Consider the following 16,123-nt stretch of genomic DNA (forward strand, 5'->3'; position numbering starts at 1 on the left):
GGGTAAAACACCTGTTATCGCGGAATAATCTAACGGTTACATTCCGTTTCTCATTTCTGATACAAAGTAAACGTTTACGTCTGAATCTACTGTAATATGGGAAAAGAAAATCTGTGGCTTTTTGTGATTGGGATTTCTGTGATAAAGAGCTGCGAATCTTTAAATACGACAACCGAGTCAGTTTTCTCCAGTAAGTGATACACATTTTCCTATTTTGGAGCAATTCATTGGCAACATCCTAAATTGATAACATCCTAACTGAAATAATCGAACATTGTTGAAATTATTAATTAAAATGTAGTATATATAAAAATGCAATATGCATATTAAATTACGTGCTAGATTGGAGTTATTTTGACTGTTGTGCAAGACAGACAAATGAAAAGCTACACACTCTCACCCTATAGGCACTGAAACAGGTGCAAGTAGTTTAAGTTCACTTGTTTTGCCTTCTGCACGTACAGGCAACACCACTCTTTACACTGAAGAGTACAGTGATATCGAGACCAAGTTTTCACTGCGGACATCCGAATATCCAGACGAGGACCTCTGCTACATTATCCTCGGGCAGCAGGACACAATCTCCGAATGCGGATTCAACAGCAGCTCGCGAACCTTTGTGATCATCCACGGCTGGTCGGTGCGTATTGGTTTGACTTACCCCCCTCGCAGAGACCAGTCTCTTGAAGTAGGCTAGGCTACCTTGTGTAGGTTGAGCTCCCTGTACTCACTCCTATGCGTAATTGGTGCAGAAATAAATCGTAATGTATAATACATACTCATTTCCACTGACATGCCCGTATCTTCTGATAGGTGGCAGGGCTGTTTGAGAGCTGGGTCTACAAGTTGGTGACGGCACTTTTTGAGCGAGAGCCCGGTGCCAATATCATTGTGGTGGACTGGCTAGATCGGGCTAGCCAACACTACCCCATCTCTGCGGAAAACACAAGACTGGTGGGCAAGGATGTGGCCAAATTTATCAACTGGCTGGAGGTGAGAAAGGGGCCGAATTAAAATGTTGTAATACTGTAACATAATATATTTAGGAATTGTATGATAGTTAAAAGATATGGTAAGATTTTTGTTGTCAAAAAAATAAATTATTGTTCCTCAATAGTATTGTGCATTGTATTGCCCTGTTTTTTTCACATCGTATCTTTTATTGTTTGTTTACCTTTTCTGACCCTGTAAAGTGTAAACAAACCCAACGAATATTCGGACTGACCTTAATACAAATAGGGCTATCTAAACTGACTGACTTTAATACGAACAGGGCTATCTAAACTGATGCTCATGCTCTTCAGCCTTGACTCACATCACACTAAACAGTGATGTAAACCTGTGTCGATTTGTTCTTGTGAGTTCTTGTCTTTTGGATCAATGTGGCCTTTTTTTGTGAAGGACCTGGAGTATCCCCTGGACAAACTTCACCTGCTTGGCTATAGCTTGGGAGCACATGTGGCAGGAGTAGCTGGAAACCTCATCAACCACAATGTCAACCGAATTACAGGTCTGTGCATTCTCTCTTTAGCCGTCTCCTCACTCGCCTGCCCGTCTCCTCGCTCGCCTGCACCATTCTTTGATATGCACTGGAAGACATTCTTTTCTGTTTAGTCTCTGTCGTTGACGCTCATTTCAGACTGAGAATTCAGAGTTATGGTGCCTTTTTATAGCACTTTTCTTTGTCTCTAGTCTTGACCTTAGTGTGGTTCAGTCCTTGTGTGCCATTATTTTTCAGTCCAGTTTAATCTGTATCCATGCCTTTCAGTTAGCTGCTCCTTATGGACAAGTGGCTGTGTAAACTTTAGTTTATTTTTCATTCCATGATTGTGTAGAGTGCTCTGTCTTTTTTTCTTTCTTTCTCTTCTCTTTCTCACTTTCATTACAGGAAAGGAGAAAAGAATGAAAAAAGTATACACCATGACCATAATGATTCATGCATGCTGTGTGTGTTCATGATTGAGTTTGTGTCTGTCTTTAAGTAAGTGACTGAGTGAGTGGGTTTGTTTGTGTGCATTTTTTGTGCATAGACACACAGGGTCACCCATTGTCAATCACTGGCTGACAGGAAGAAACACACACGACAACACGCTTGCTCCTAAACAGCACGACTTGTATTGTCTTATCAAATGAGGCAACTTATCTCTATCTTTCTCTGTTGTTATCTTTAGGCCTTGACCCAGCGGGTCCCCGCTTTGAGCATGCAGAGGAAATTAAGCGTCTGTCTTCAGACGATGCCAACTTTGTGGATGTCTTGCACACCAATACCAGAGGCACGCCGGACCTGAGCATTGGGATCCAGAAGCCTGTGGGACATGTTGACATCTACCCCAATGGCGGCACCTTTCAGCCTGGCTGCAGTCTGAAGAATACTATGAAGATGATTGCCACCTATGGCATAAACAGTACGTTGAAAGATGTATTTTATATATTTAACATCTATATAATATATATATATTTATAATATAATTATTATTAATGCATAAACATCTTCCTTTTTACACTTATTCATTTGTAATCTGGTCAGATTATTCCTACTTTTAAGATGCTCACAGGACAGGTGTATATCTTTAATAGATGTACGTATGTCCTATACATGTTAATTCATATATATTTTTTTTAACCATACTTTACCATACTCTACTTTCTGTTCTTCCAGAAGTAAAAGCTAATCACCTGTTCATAGCTAAGACTTGGCTCTGTCTTTCCCCATTCCTCCTCATAGATATGGACCAGCTTGTGAAGTGCTCTCATGAGAGATCCATTCATCTGTTCATCGACTCCCTGGTGAACCTGCAGCACCAAAGCTTGGCGTACCGCTGCAGCTCCAAGGAGGCTTTCTACAAGGGCCTGTGCCTGAGCTGCCGCAAGAACCGCTGCAACAAGCTGGGTTACGGCATCAACAAGATACGCACCACCAGAAGTGTCAAGATGTACCTCAAGACCAGAGAGATGATGCCTTACAAAGGTATGTATGCACTTGAACTGCAGTGGGCTTAATAGTTTAGCCCAAAAAAGAAAATGTCATTAATATCTAGTCATCTTAATGTTGTACAATGGAATGTAATGTACAATCCTTAAGGGGTTGGTCAGATGAATGTCTAAATAAAGATAATGTATGGAATGATCTATCCCTTTATTCTCTTTGATTCAAGTGAGTGAAATAATTTCTTTCTGACAGTTTTCCACTACCAGGTGAAAGTCCATGTGTTCGGTCAGAAAAACTTCAGTGTTGTGGAGCAGCCAATGCTCGTGTCCCTATACGGAACCCACGAGGAAAAGGAGGAAATCCCCGTCACTGTGTATGTATAGTTGTGTAGCATTCACAGTTTTAGCTGAGGAAAACAATGTAACCACACAGTACTTCTCTGTACTTGGCATAATTGCTGTTATTGTGATAATACTATAGTTTCAATGTTCAACCCCTGCGGACGTAGCGGCAAATATGTCTATCCTGTGTGGATATGCTTCATTGTGGGTCTGATTATCCTCACTCTTTTCCAAGGCAAAACATGTCCACCAACACCACAATCTCTTTCCTCGTGGTCTCTGATGTGGACATCGGCGAGCTGCTGATGGTGAAACTGAAGTGGGAGAAAGACTCATACCTGTCTGGCTTCTTCAGCTCAAATGAGTTCAGGATTCGCAGACTGCGCATCAAATCTGGGGAAACTCAGTCCAAGTAAGCACCACTGAATGGTAGCCAGTTCTTTTTATTCAGTGACGGCTTTTTGCGATGCAACTTTCATTATGTAATGAAGAACTCCTCAAGTGCGATTGATATAGATGGGGATCTTTTAGATTTATTGTGTGTCATTTATAACTTTAATCCAGCCATTCTTTTCCAGGCTGATTTTCATCTCAAAAGAGGGGGAGCTTGCATTACTGACTCAGGGTGGAGAAGACGCCATCTTTGTGAAGTCTAAGGAGGACCAAGAGAGCCGGAGAGGGGCAAGGTGAGGGATGGAACCTTAGCAAACAAGAAAAGAAAAGAAAGAAGGACAAATATCGATTTGAAATAATACAATATCAAATCCAATGAAATCAATTGACAACAAAATAAAATCATTTCCATGTGGGAACTAAGTTTAGTGGTTCAACAGTGAAACACATTTCCTTCCATTTCCAGGCTCCACAGGCTAAAGATGCATGGCAGTTTCTTCAACCAGGCCACAGAGTGAACCAACAGCATGTGTGTGAAGATGAGCTGCACAAGGGTCGATAAAGCTTCCAGAAAACGTGCAGATTTTGCACCAAAATCAAAGTCTGGCTATTAACCAGACGTGGTTTTCGATGACAATGCTAAGTTGTGTTGATGAACAATATGCTTCTATGTATTTGCAGTGCACTGAGCACTTATCTAGCATGTCAGTATTTAATGTACTACAATGGAATGAAGTGATATGATTCGAAAAAAGAATGCATAGGTTGTTGAATGTATCCGTGATGAAGTATTGTTACATTGTTGTTTGATTTCAACTTTATGATGAGACTATAGATCAGGAGGTCAATAAAGTAACAGTGATGTGATATCACCTGTGAACTACCTCTGCATGTTTTTACCTGTTACAGTAGAAAACATTCCAGTTAGAAATACCAAATTCTTATTCTTTGTTCCCTCTTGGTATGAACAACCAAGTCTAAACTGGTCCTTACCCCATCTCTCTGGAGATGTAAATACACACCCCTTTCAGGGCAATCCCCTTTTTTTAACATATGTTGTTTCCTTGCACATGGTAGGTTTGTAATATAATTATATGACATATTTTTTTTTTCTTGGTGTACATTTTGATTCGTTAGATACTGCATGGGATTATTTTTGGAGCCATAAAGTTATTTTATATTGCACTGATCTTTCAAACTATCATCTTCAGGTGCCTATACCCTAGGCTTGGTAATGATTTTGTATATAGATCATGTCAAAATCCACAATTAAATCTATTAAATGAAAAAGCGATGAAATGGTTCTGATAATTCTTTATAATCTTCAGCCATTACACCATCACCAAGGTCAGCACTGGCATGTTAGAGTTTGATGCATCAAATAAGTACAGTAGAGACCACATTATTATTTGCTAAACAATATTTGTAATGATTTATATAGTTTTAATAAAGTTTCAGTGTTAGTTTTAGTTTTGAGGTATTATGTGGAAAGCATTGATTTATAGAATCTGAAAAAGGTTGAATGGAAGAATGCCTGACATAAAATATGATTGGATCATTTTTTAGTAGGCCAGTGTCACTCAAGTCAAACAGAACGGGGACAAAATGGCAACATGGTATAGCGACCACAGTGCAAATTGAGGGGGGAAACCGGGTTTTTGTTTTGCATTGTTCATTATTATTTTACGATATAAAAGGCATCTTTTTTGTTAACTATTGTTTCTAATTTTTTTGTCTCAGTTACTATAATAACCCTGATTTCAATGCAAAGGTCAGTGTTAGAGTTGGAAGAAAAGACTACATCCTCATTTGCTAAATTATTTTGCTGTATAGGTGACTAACACTGATAAAACAAAATGTGCTTTTAGTGACAAATGTAGAACACACTCAAGTGCAAGCAAAGTCCTCCAAGTCATTTTGATAGCTGTCATATCTTTTAACCTGTTGACCATTGATTTGTTTATGATCTGGCGTGATTAGTGTAACTCCATGACCAAAGAATGATGTTTATAACTGTACGTTTAAACACAGTGGACTGTAACTGTATTTGATATCATGTTAACATGATAAAAGTGGCATTGAATGGCATTATTTTGCGTCATGCTTAGCTGAGTTAAGCAGAAATGACACTGGCTGCTATAACACAGATAGGTTTTTAGGTGATTTCACCTGAGTTGAAGAGGTGTTTGCATAAAGCCAGAACTCTGTGTCAAAGCAAATGAATCAGTAGATGCTTTCACTGGTGAGCTTTCCAGTACAGCCTGGATGATTAAAATGGCATCTGTCCATCTTAAGGTATACAGATGTGGACGTTTACACTGTGTGTGTGTGTGTGTGTGTGTGTGTGTGTGTGTGTGTGTGTGTGTGTGTGTGTGTGTGTGTGTGTGTGTGTGTGTGTGTGTGTGTGCATGCCATAGCACCTCTATTTGAGGCCGATTCCATTACTGACACATCCCATGATTGTCTACACAGCTGGATAACATCACCTGAAGTTCCATGTGAGCTTCTTGGCTATTCTCCAGAAGATGTGCTTTAGAATATGTTTGCGATTGAGGGGCCATTCGTTTCAAATTTGCTGTCCGTACACACAGTTACCTGTACATTCCGATATACAGATCACTGACGTAGTTGGGCATCACTCATGCATTCCATTAATGCTAAACAAATGTTAAAAGAACACATACTGTCACCAGATTTCGGAGTTGCAGAGGACGTGCTGGAAATGCTCAATTTGATATGCTCCCAGGAAAAAAACAAAAACATAAAAACAGACAGAACAAAATCGAAATGTTTCGCATAGTGCGTAATATGACCACCACATAAAGTGAGAGAATGAACACAAATTAAGGAAACTAGAAAATAATCAAAAATATATAAAAGAAAGACAGAATAATATATATTTATGTATACAGTACATGTAATTTAACCCTATTAAGACTGACATCCAATGTTCGCCCAGAAATTCTATTTTTTAAGGTTGAGGTGTCTTGATGCCTTTATGGCTCCACAAAAATAAATGTTCTAGGAACAAAAATAAATACTGTTTGTTGCATTTGGAACGTGTTGGAATATTGTATAAAATAATATAATATTGTAAAAAAAAAAAAATAAGAGCTAACCTACATTAAATATTCAAACAGCTAACCAACATTAAATATTCAAACATGTTCCAAATAACCTAAATATTCAAACATGTTCCAAATGCAACAAACAGTATTTATTTTTGTTCCTTTAGCAGGTTCTGCTAACAATTTGTAATTGTGTAACAATTGCTGGAAAGTTGCTCTCTGATGCAGGCAAAGTGTTTCTGCAAGTAATTTCTATAATGTCAGTGATTGATTTGTCACAATGGCAGAAGATCCTTTTACTGAAAAGACAGATTGAGAGCCTTGCTAAGCCATATACTAAGAACAATTGAACAGAAGCCTGAGCAGTTATTACAGATTAACAAAAATAACTTTAGTGTACTGAGCAAGAGCAGAACACTTATGCAATATGGAATGCAATTTAGTAAGGACACTCTAAGCACGTACTAAATGAGTGGCACACATTCAGTGAAGGCACGATAAGTGAATTTGGAAAATTGTTAAATGACCAACTTCTCAGGTATTTCTCAACTCAACTTCTCATTAACTGACAGTTTCAGACAGCTAGTCAAATGGCAAACGCTGCTTTTGTTCAAAAGGACATTTAAGGATGTTTCTGGGTGCATATTAATGACCCTACAACTGTATGAAGTTTCATGATGTAGGTCTGTTTTGACAAGCTTAATATCCAGGGACGGTTGATTGCAGGTAAAGATTAGATCAGTGTTTTTAAATTCGTGACCTTGGTTATCTCACCACCTAAGTACCATCTGATGTTCAGCAAGTTTAACCACCTCTTCTATTTACTATTTTGAGACCTTGTGAAAGGCAAAATAGAAAAGTGGGCAAATCACTACCACTACAAAAACAATTGTTATAACAATAACAGACGCTTTCCATGCATCCATGACAGGACTGCTGTGTCAAGTGTAAACAAGGGAGTCGTTTGTGCCACTCACCTGTGACGTGCCAGTGGGCAGACACACAGTCAGACTACTGCAGTGGTGCAGGCAGAGGCTGCGGCTGCTCTTCAGGGTAAACACGGCAAAATGGGTCAAAGGGCTCAGACGCCTCTGCAGCCTCGTAAATCACCCATGCCTCTGCTTCCCATCTGTCCCATACACACACATGCACACGCACACACACCGGCACACACACACACACACACACACACACACACACACACACACATACATACAGTATATACACACACACGGCATGTGTGCATTCACAAGCACACACAGACACAGTGATTTGCCCGGGCATCTGTGCAGTTCTCTGGTGGCCGCAAAGCTTGGAACACGCAGAACAAATGGGGCTTTTGTGGAAGGGCCCCTACAAATATTCTGATCTGAGTGAGCTGACTTTGAAGTCTCTCATGTGATGAACGGAGTCTTTCACAGCCATGTGCACACAGGCAATAGTAAAAGTGACCTCTCAGCAACAGTTATTTCACCCCTTTATGTAATGCATAGTTGTGAATAGCTGAGTATGTGTGTGTCTCTGTGTGTGTGGTTGTGTTTGTGGAGAAGAGGTCATAGATTGAACTGGTAAACATTGGCAAAGCTAGACAATGAACCTATTTGCACATTATGGACCATCACTATAAACTTAATTTATAAATCATATTGAAAAAAAAATAACTCTCTATACCACTAATTATTTAGAATTTTTAATGTAAGAATATTGTGCAAAACACTACTGTTAATCAAAGGGGAGAGGACACTCTACATGCAAAAAAAACGTCCTTGCAGATGCAGTAGTATTTTCAAGACATCACCTTGATCAGGGGAAACGTGTCTAGTCCTTCAATGTCAAGTGTGCACATGCCTGGCCAGGGGCCACCGAGGCTTGTCGCTGTCCGCATTACCAAAACAGGTTATGCATGAGCAGGTGCCCCTCTCAGGCCCACGTGGCCATGGTGCTGAGAACCTGATACAGAGCTGCTGAGGAACCTGCTAGAATATAGCAACAAGCCTGCTAGGGGAACGCATGAGGATACATGTGGGAAGATGCACTTGATAAACTGATAATGATTAACGGGGACTTCAGTTAGGCAATCGTTGAAAAGTCAGGAACAAGGTTTTATTCTTTACAATAATGCAGATCAAGTTAGAGAGAAAGGTTTATCATGCGCATCCACCAGCTTCTCTGATTAGAATTGTTAGGGAGCAACAAGATACATGGAATGTTACGTAATTAAATGCCCCCCAAGAAAATGTATTGTAATCCGTAAAAATATGGGGGAAAAAATGTAAATTACAATTACTATTTAAAATGTTGGTGATTACAAAGCAGTTAAAAAAGGTTAGTGTAAGAAGGTCTCACTGTGACGCACAAGATGAGTTTGACCCTGCCTTGTTTTGTGCCTTGTAATTGTTTTTGGTTCTATATACGTACTTAGTGTCGTGATTAGCCTTTGGGCCTAGTTTGGGGCCTGGCTTGTGCCCCGGGTGTGCCGGGATTGGGCCTTTGTTCATTGTGTGGACGCATGTGTTGGGGTTGATAGAGGCCACCTGTACATAAATAAATATATATTTTTATATACAAAAGCCACCATCACCTGTGCCGTGTTTTCCCCCACATCTTCACCAAGTCCAGTCGCCACCTCCCGGAATAACTTGGGGTGACCACCTCGGTCCCTCACTGTTGGATTGGTAAAAAGCTTTAAAGCTTGAATGTATAACATAACATTGATTCTGTTGCTTTGCATCTTTTTGCTGTACAGATAGGCACCATTCATTTGCGCTCAAATTTAAAACATTGTTTTTGATTGGTTGTCTTGTTTGAATTTGCACCACCTCTCATCTGCCTGTCAAAAGTATCAAATGGAATACATTTTTAAATGGGTAACTAGTAATCTGTAACCTGTTACATTTCAAAAGTAACCTTACCAACCCTGCTGATCAGACCAGAGAAAGTCTGGGTTTAAGCATCCTATTTGACAGGAGGAGGGTCTGTATCACTGGGCCCAACTTCTGTGGACCACACTGAGTCAGAACGATCAGGCTACCGTAATCAATGCTATCCTGGCTAGCTTCATTAATGCTATCTTAGTGAGTAAGAACAGCTTAACACTAATTGTCACTCTAAGAAATATCAGAACTACTATAAGTATAAAATCTCACTGCATGTATGTGTGGATCAGTTTTAGATACAAAAACGACCTTAACTGTCTCCTGTCTGTCCTGTCCTCCGCCAGTGCTTTGGTCCCGTCTTGGCACATCTGTCGCCAGGTGTTACGGTTAGCAGCCAAGTCCTCCAGGCCCCCAGGTCTGATTTTGCACTTCTTTAGCGCTGTTTTTAGTTTGTCTTTGTAGTGCTTCTTCTGCCCTCCAGCAGAGCGTTGGCCTTGGAGCTGGCCATACAGCACTCTGTGAGGCAGCCGATTGAGGGGCATTCTTATAACATGCCCCAGCCATCGTAGCTGACAGTGGGTGATGGTGGTCTCAATGCTCTTACAGCCTGCTCTCCTGAGGATCTCAGTGTGTGGCATTCGGCCATGCCAAGTGATTCCTAGGATGCGCTGGAGACAGTGGATGTGAAAGTGCTCCAGAGACTTTACATGTAAGTGACCCCGGCTTCACAACTGTAGAGGAGGGTGGTGTTGAACACAGCTTGATAGACAGAGAATTTTGTGAGGAGATATAAGTTCTTGTTTTGAGTCTCCCAAAGGCAGCTGATGCTTGTTGGATTCTGTTCTGGACCTTCTGTTCTGGACTGGCGATGTTGTTGTCCTCAGAGAGGTTACACCCTAGGTATTTAAATGATGGTATTACAGAGAGATGCTTATAAGCGATGGTGAAGATGGGTCGTGTGGATGGGATGTTGGTGCTCAACTGGCAGACTACCTCTGTTTTGGTGGTGTTGATGGTCAGCACCATCCTGCTGTAAGCCTTCACAGTTGCATCAAAGAAAGCCTGGAGGTCTTGTAGGGTGTGAGCCACAAGAGCGCAGTCATCTGCATACTGCAGCTCCAACATCCTCACTCAGTGCAGCTTGGAAGTTGCTTGCAGCCTCCTGATGTTGAAGAGGTTGCCATCTAGCCTATAGACTACTGCCACCCCGCTGTTGTCCTCAATTTCCTTGTGGAGAAGCTGGGTGACGCATAGGAGGAAGATGTTAAAGAGCACTGGTGCTAGTACACACCCCTACCTGACCCCTGTGCACACAGGGAAGAAGGCAGACTCTTGTCCCCATATTGTCACCCTAGTATTCATACTGACATGAAACTGTCGGAGGATGTTGACAAACTTGGTAGGCATCCAAACCTGAGCAGGGTGTCCCACAGCAGGTCTCTCTGCACAGTGTGGAAGGCTTTGGAGAGGTCAACAAAAGCCATAAACATAAACCTGCACTTTTCTGGAGTTGCTGTGAAGACCATGTGAACTGAGCTCCTGTTCTTTCTAAAGCCACACTGTGATTCTGGGAGCAATAACTCTGTGATGTTGTTGATAAGCCTCTGCAGCATCACCTTGGCCAGGACCTTACCAGCAACAGCAAGGAGTGATATTCCCCTGTGGTTGCCACAGATGGTCTTGTCACCTTTGTTCTTGTATATGGTGACAATATTGGCATCTCTCCTTTGCTGTGGGATGTTCTCATCAGCCCAGACCTTATTTATGTATTGATGTCGTGCTCTTGTACAGAGGTAACCATCCTGTTCAAACAGTTCTGCAGGGATATTGTCAATGCCAGGAGACGTGTTGTTCTTTAGGAAGCGGACGGCTGACAGAACCTCCAGGAAGGTCGGGGGTTGGTTGACACACACACACACACACGCACACACACACACACTCACACACACACACACACACACACACACACACACACACACACACACACACACACACACACACACACACACACACACACACACACACACACACACACACACACACACACACACACACACACACACACACACACACACACACACACATACACGCACACTGCCAGCTTCGGATGACCTGAAAATCTTTTACCCAAACACCTCCAAATAAGCAAACTTTAATGTGTAAGGATCTGAATTTAATTAAGGAGACTATACCAGATAAAAGCACTGAACAGGGGAAATAATTTATTTACTAAAATCACTCTGTCCAAGACTTGGAGATTTGGACAAGATTTGGACTAGGACACTCTGTGGGTGATATGTTGTGCTTGATACTGGTTGTGTTACACAAGGCAAGCCTATTGTAGTGTGGGACCTCATGTCACTTGCTGTTGAAGGACACTGTACTACCCATGTGAGGACACGGTTCATTTGGAAATTCCACCCACCATTTGTCCCCAGTCCTTACATCACAGACAGATCGGGTGTCACAAGCCCATGACTGCTTTACACCCCTAACTAGTTCTTCCTTCATGACTCCAGTGGCATGGCAACACGTCACATATGGTTTCCCCTCATTAATCTGAACACAGTCCAGTCTCTGGAGTCTGATCCGAGAAAGATAACTGACACCTTGCTACATGGATTTATACAAGTAAAGTGCAACAAGGTTGAAGGTTAGTGGCCTTTGTCAACCCATAACACTGGGAAAAGAAAAAGCATTCTCGATCATCAGGGACGTGGAATTTTATTTATACTCAAAGGAACAGTTTACATACAGGGCATGGCAATTTCGCCTAAAATGTACAAAGAATTTAAGTGAAGAGCACTGTTCATCCACTCACAACAGCACACATCAAAGGCACATGTCAAAAATGTTGCTCAGTAATATGACATTAATATACATGGAATAAACACCTCTGTGCCTTTCAGTTATGCAAAGAATAACCCACAGCTGAGCTGAGTCCTTGCGCTGTCTTCCATTCTTGTTTATACTACACATTATGTTACATGCTGTAAAGCTAATTTTATTGTATCAAAGACGGAGATGGTAGGCATCTAATGATCTAATATATCTAAAGGTCTCTTCAGGTTAAGTAAAGAAAACTGTGAGTAAAGTTAGTGTTCCAGCAGGTGTTCTCTTTGATCGCCCACATTTCTATTGATTTCTCTCCCTTCTGCTGACCCCCCCTCAGTTTCTCTGCGAAGGAAGTGAAGAGCTGAAGGCACATTGCCAGGCACAGGCAGGGAGCATTTACTCAGTCACGCAATGTTCTAGTAAACAGGCCATGTCCCAAGAACTGGACCAGAGTGGAGATTCCAAAGAAGATGTGACAGATTTGGCAGATGCCAGTGTTACAGTGAGCAGAGGGCAGCTCCATGCAGTGCAGAGCTGGGCATGGGAGAGGGGGGCATTCATTACTGCCCCCAGTCTGCAGAGCAGATATTGCCCCATTGTGCTCCTGTACCTCAATAGGGGTCGTTCTACCAATGTGGGACACTGTAGGGAAGGGGTGTCAAACTCAAATACATAGAGGGCCAAAATGTAAAACTGGGTTCAAGTCGAGGGCTGGACAAGTTTCACATAGGCCTATTAAATATGGGTCAAGCAGCCTAAAGCTTAGGCCTATAAACACAAAGATCAAATTTCAAAATAAATAAACATCTGCCTTTGATAAGGGCACGCGATGTCGCAAACCTTTATCATGCAGTTCTTGACAAATTCTCCCTCGGTAAAGGATAGGGCTGCTTAAGCGATCTCCACTACTACAATAAAGTTGGTCTTTACAGTATTAAATTATATTCTTTCATTATAGCCACATTGGCTCCGCATACAAGACAAACAGGTATGCCCTTTACATAGGTTAACATTTATTCTGCCTCACCACCTCTCTTAAAAACCCCTGTTTTCAAAGTCCACTTCTCGTTTGGCCATTTTTTGGAGGAAGAGAGACAGGCTGCAAGCTAAACTTTGACTTCAGATGATGAGGCTGCAGACAGTGGGGAAAGGGCTTGTGCTTGCGGGCCTAAATGGAGGTAGGCTACCAACGCGATGGCAGTGCATTGTGCGACTTTAAGTATTTGCGGTGCGTGGCCGCGGCAGGCCAGCTCTGATAGACATTAGATATTATCTGGCGGGGCAAATACAATTACACCGCAACTGACCCACGGGCCTTGAGTTTGACACATGTGCTGTAGGGTAATGGTCTCCATTGTTGTTGCCATTGCTCTTAGAGTTGATTTTAAGGGAAACATTAACATTACTAAAGTTATGATAGTGAACTTGTTCACGCCTCCCACCTCGCGTCTGAGAAGTTACACAAGCATGAAGGAGATGTCTGCTGATGGATACTTGTCTGTGGGATGTTTTCACCACTGTGCCTATGTGTGTTTACACATTTCTGCTCAGTCAACTGAGATAAATGACCCATTTGCTTGGCATGTGAGGCGCTGGCAGGCATAGAGATTAAGCATTGATAGCCTTTTTGTTTAAGTTGAGGAACTTCAAAAATGTCATCCACCACTGATTCAACCGATATTCTTTTCTTCGCCAGCTGCTTGAATACTAGGCTAGCATGTTGAAAGAACCTGTTTTGCATGTGATTTATTCATTGTGACTTCACTGCCATCTGAATGAAGCCATACAAGTTATGAAAAACAATTAGTGAGGGTCGTTTGCAGTGTCATTGTCAAAATTATATTGCATGCATTTAAATCCCATTTAAACAAAGCTGTTGTCTCTACTGCAAAATCCAACCTGAGAGCAAGGGCTGTCTCCTCTTTCCTTTGTCTAATTGTCTAGGGCTGTAAGCCCACATCCCACATGGTACTGTGTATTTACACACTGTCTGTGGGAATGTACTGTTATTGCACATATCATAGATACGTATCACATAGTCCATGGTTTGATATCGTCTTCAGTCTTTCAGTTTAAAGGCGTGCGTGTTCTTTACAGTTATAGATGAGAGGTGTCAGCATTATACTGACTATAATGTGTAAACACAATATTGATCAACTTAATTGTTTACACATTGAAGTAGAATTGATCCTATAGATTTCTCTGTAGAAACCCTGTGATCTTTAAATATTAATTTACCTTCTTAAATTGGTACATTTGTGTACATGATGAACGTAAAGGAAAGAACAAACATGTATAAGAGAAAGAAACAAAGAAAAATGTATAAGAATGACTGCAAAACTTTATAAGCAGGATAATTTTGTCTCCCATACTAGTAATACCAAGTTTAATTTCACAACCAAGTGCCAGTACAGCTAATCTTTTTTTTTTTCCCCAAGTAACTGTCTGGCCAACTGTCTTGCAAATTCAAGGTCTAGACAGCTCAGAGGATGTAGAAATTATATGTTGTCAGTAATGTGTCCTCATATGATCCGTTGTTCACAAATTCAGCTTTATAAAATACATTTTGAGTCATTCTACCCCACACAACCAAATTGAACTGTACTACAGTAATGAGAAAACGACTTTCACTAAGATTCAGCTGATATTTTTGTAGTATTTCCTGTACTTCTGCATTCATTTTTTACCATAATATTTAAAATATAGTATATACATATTTGTTTAGTTGTTTAATTGTTTCACAACAGGTTCATACATGTTTTATCTGCCGATAAATAGAAACTGTACACAAAATCCCACCACCATGTTTGATTAATCTCTTCTTCTCTTTATTAATTTTGTTCTATTGATTCAACTTCAATCTGGCAAATGTTTACATAAATAAGATAGAGAAAGAGTCCCCCCTCCCAAAAAAAAGCAAAATAAAACAAAAACAAAACACAAAATGAATCTGAGAACTAAAAACAAATCCAGACACTGTGGATAATATGGCCTATGGTCTTTATCATGTATTTATGATTTCCTTGTCATATGGGTTGAGTTTGTTTTCTGTTTTGGAAAAAGTTGCCCTGCTATTGTCAGTAAAATATATTGGTCCTCAAAATGAACCCTTAAGAGGTAAGGCAGATAGCTTATGGTGGTATCTCAAGCACAGGACGTAGCCTAGATCCTCTATCAGCAAACGACATGCAGGGACAGGGCTATGGAGGTAAAATGACAAATCAGAAGTTTTGTGTTCTGATGTCACATGTCAAACATCTGCTTTTTAGCTGTCATGACCATACAGGGTGTCCACATGCACTTGATCTGACATTGATTTCCCATACCAATAGACACACCACTAAAGCGCATAGAGACAATTGTATTGTTATGGCGCTTTATAAATAAAGTTGAATTAAAATTGAATTAAATGGCAATCATAGACGTTTAAGTAACGTGTCAAATTGACTTGTGCGCCTGACAGGTAGGCTACCTTATAATAACCACAATGAAATATGCAACAAGAGATTTCTTATGGCCTACTGTGAAGTGCATGTTTGCAAGGCAGAAGTGTTTGAGGACATCTTGTGGTTGGAGCAAAAACTACACCTTGTAGCCAAGAGTTTCCTCTGTTGCTGTCTTCATACTAGAGTTAAACTGCACCATTTGTCAAATTCCCACATCAGTATCTAGAGCTCGAGA

General features: G+C 40.9%; 1 protein-coding gene across 1 annotated transcript; it reads left to right on the forward strand.

Moving 5' to 3' along the window:
* LOC308364799 (lipoprotein lipase-like) lies at positions 1–5,014 on the forward strand. The gene is made up of 10 exons (XM_080838042.1): positions 1–190; positions 465–640; positions 814–993; positions 1,402–1,510; positions 2,172–2,405; positions 2,726–2,968; positions 3,182–3,302; positions 3,506–3,682; positions 3,849–3,956; positions 4,130–5,014. The coding sequence occupies exons 1-10, from the start codon at positions 97–99 to the stop codon at positions 4,179–4,181; spliced, it is 1,494 nt and encodes a 497-aa protein (XP_080694168.1). The 5' UTR covers positions 1–96; the 3' UTR covers positions 4,182–5,014.
* Positions 5,015–16,123: the final 11,109 nt, after the last annotated feature.

This window comes from Sprattus sprattus (genome assembly GCF_963457725.1).
Source record: "Sprattus sprattus genome assembly, chromosome: 4".
In the NCBI taxonomy this organism is placed as follows: domain Eukaryota; kingdom Metazoa; phylum Chordata; class Actinopteri; order Clupeiformes; family Clupeidae; genus Sprattus; species Sprattus sprattus.

Bases quoted from the DNA above. Each gene is read 5' to 3' on its own strand.
- LOC308364799 (XM_080838042.1), top strand. From the start codon at position 97: ATGGGAAAAGAAAATCTGTGGCTTTTTGTGATTGGGATTTCTGTGATA. The intron at 191-464 runs GTAAGTGATACA...CTGCACGTACAG, and splicing joins AACCGAGTCAGTTTTCTCCA to GCAACACCACTCTTTACACT. The intron at 2,969-3,181 runs GTATGTATGCAC...TCTTTCTGACAG, and splicing joins AGAGATGATGCCTTACAAAG to TTTTCCACTACCAGGTGAAA.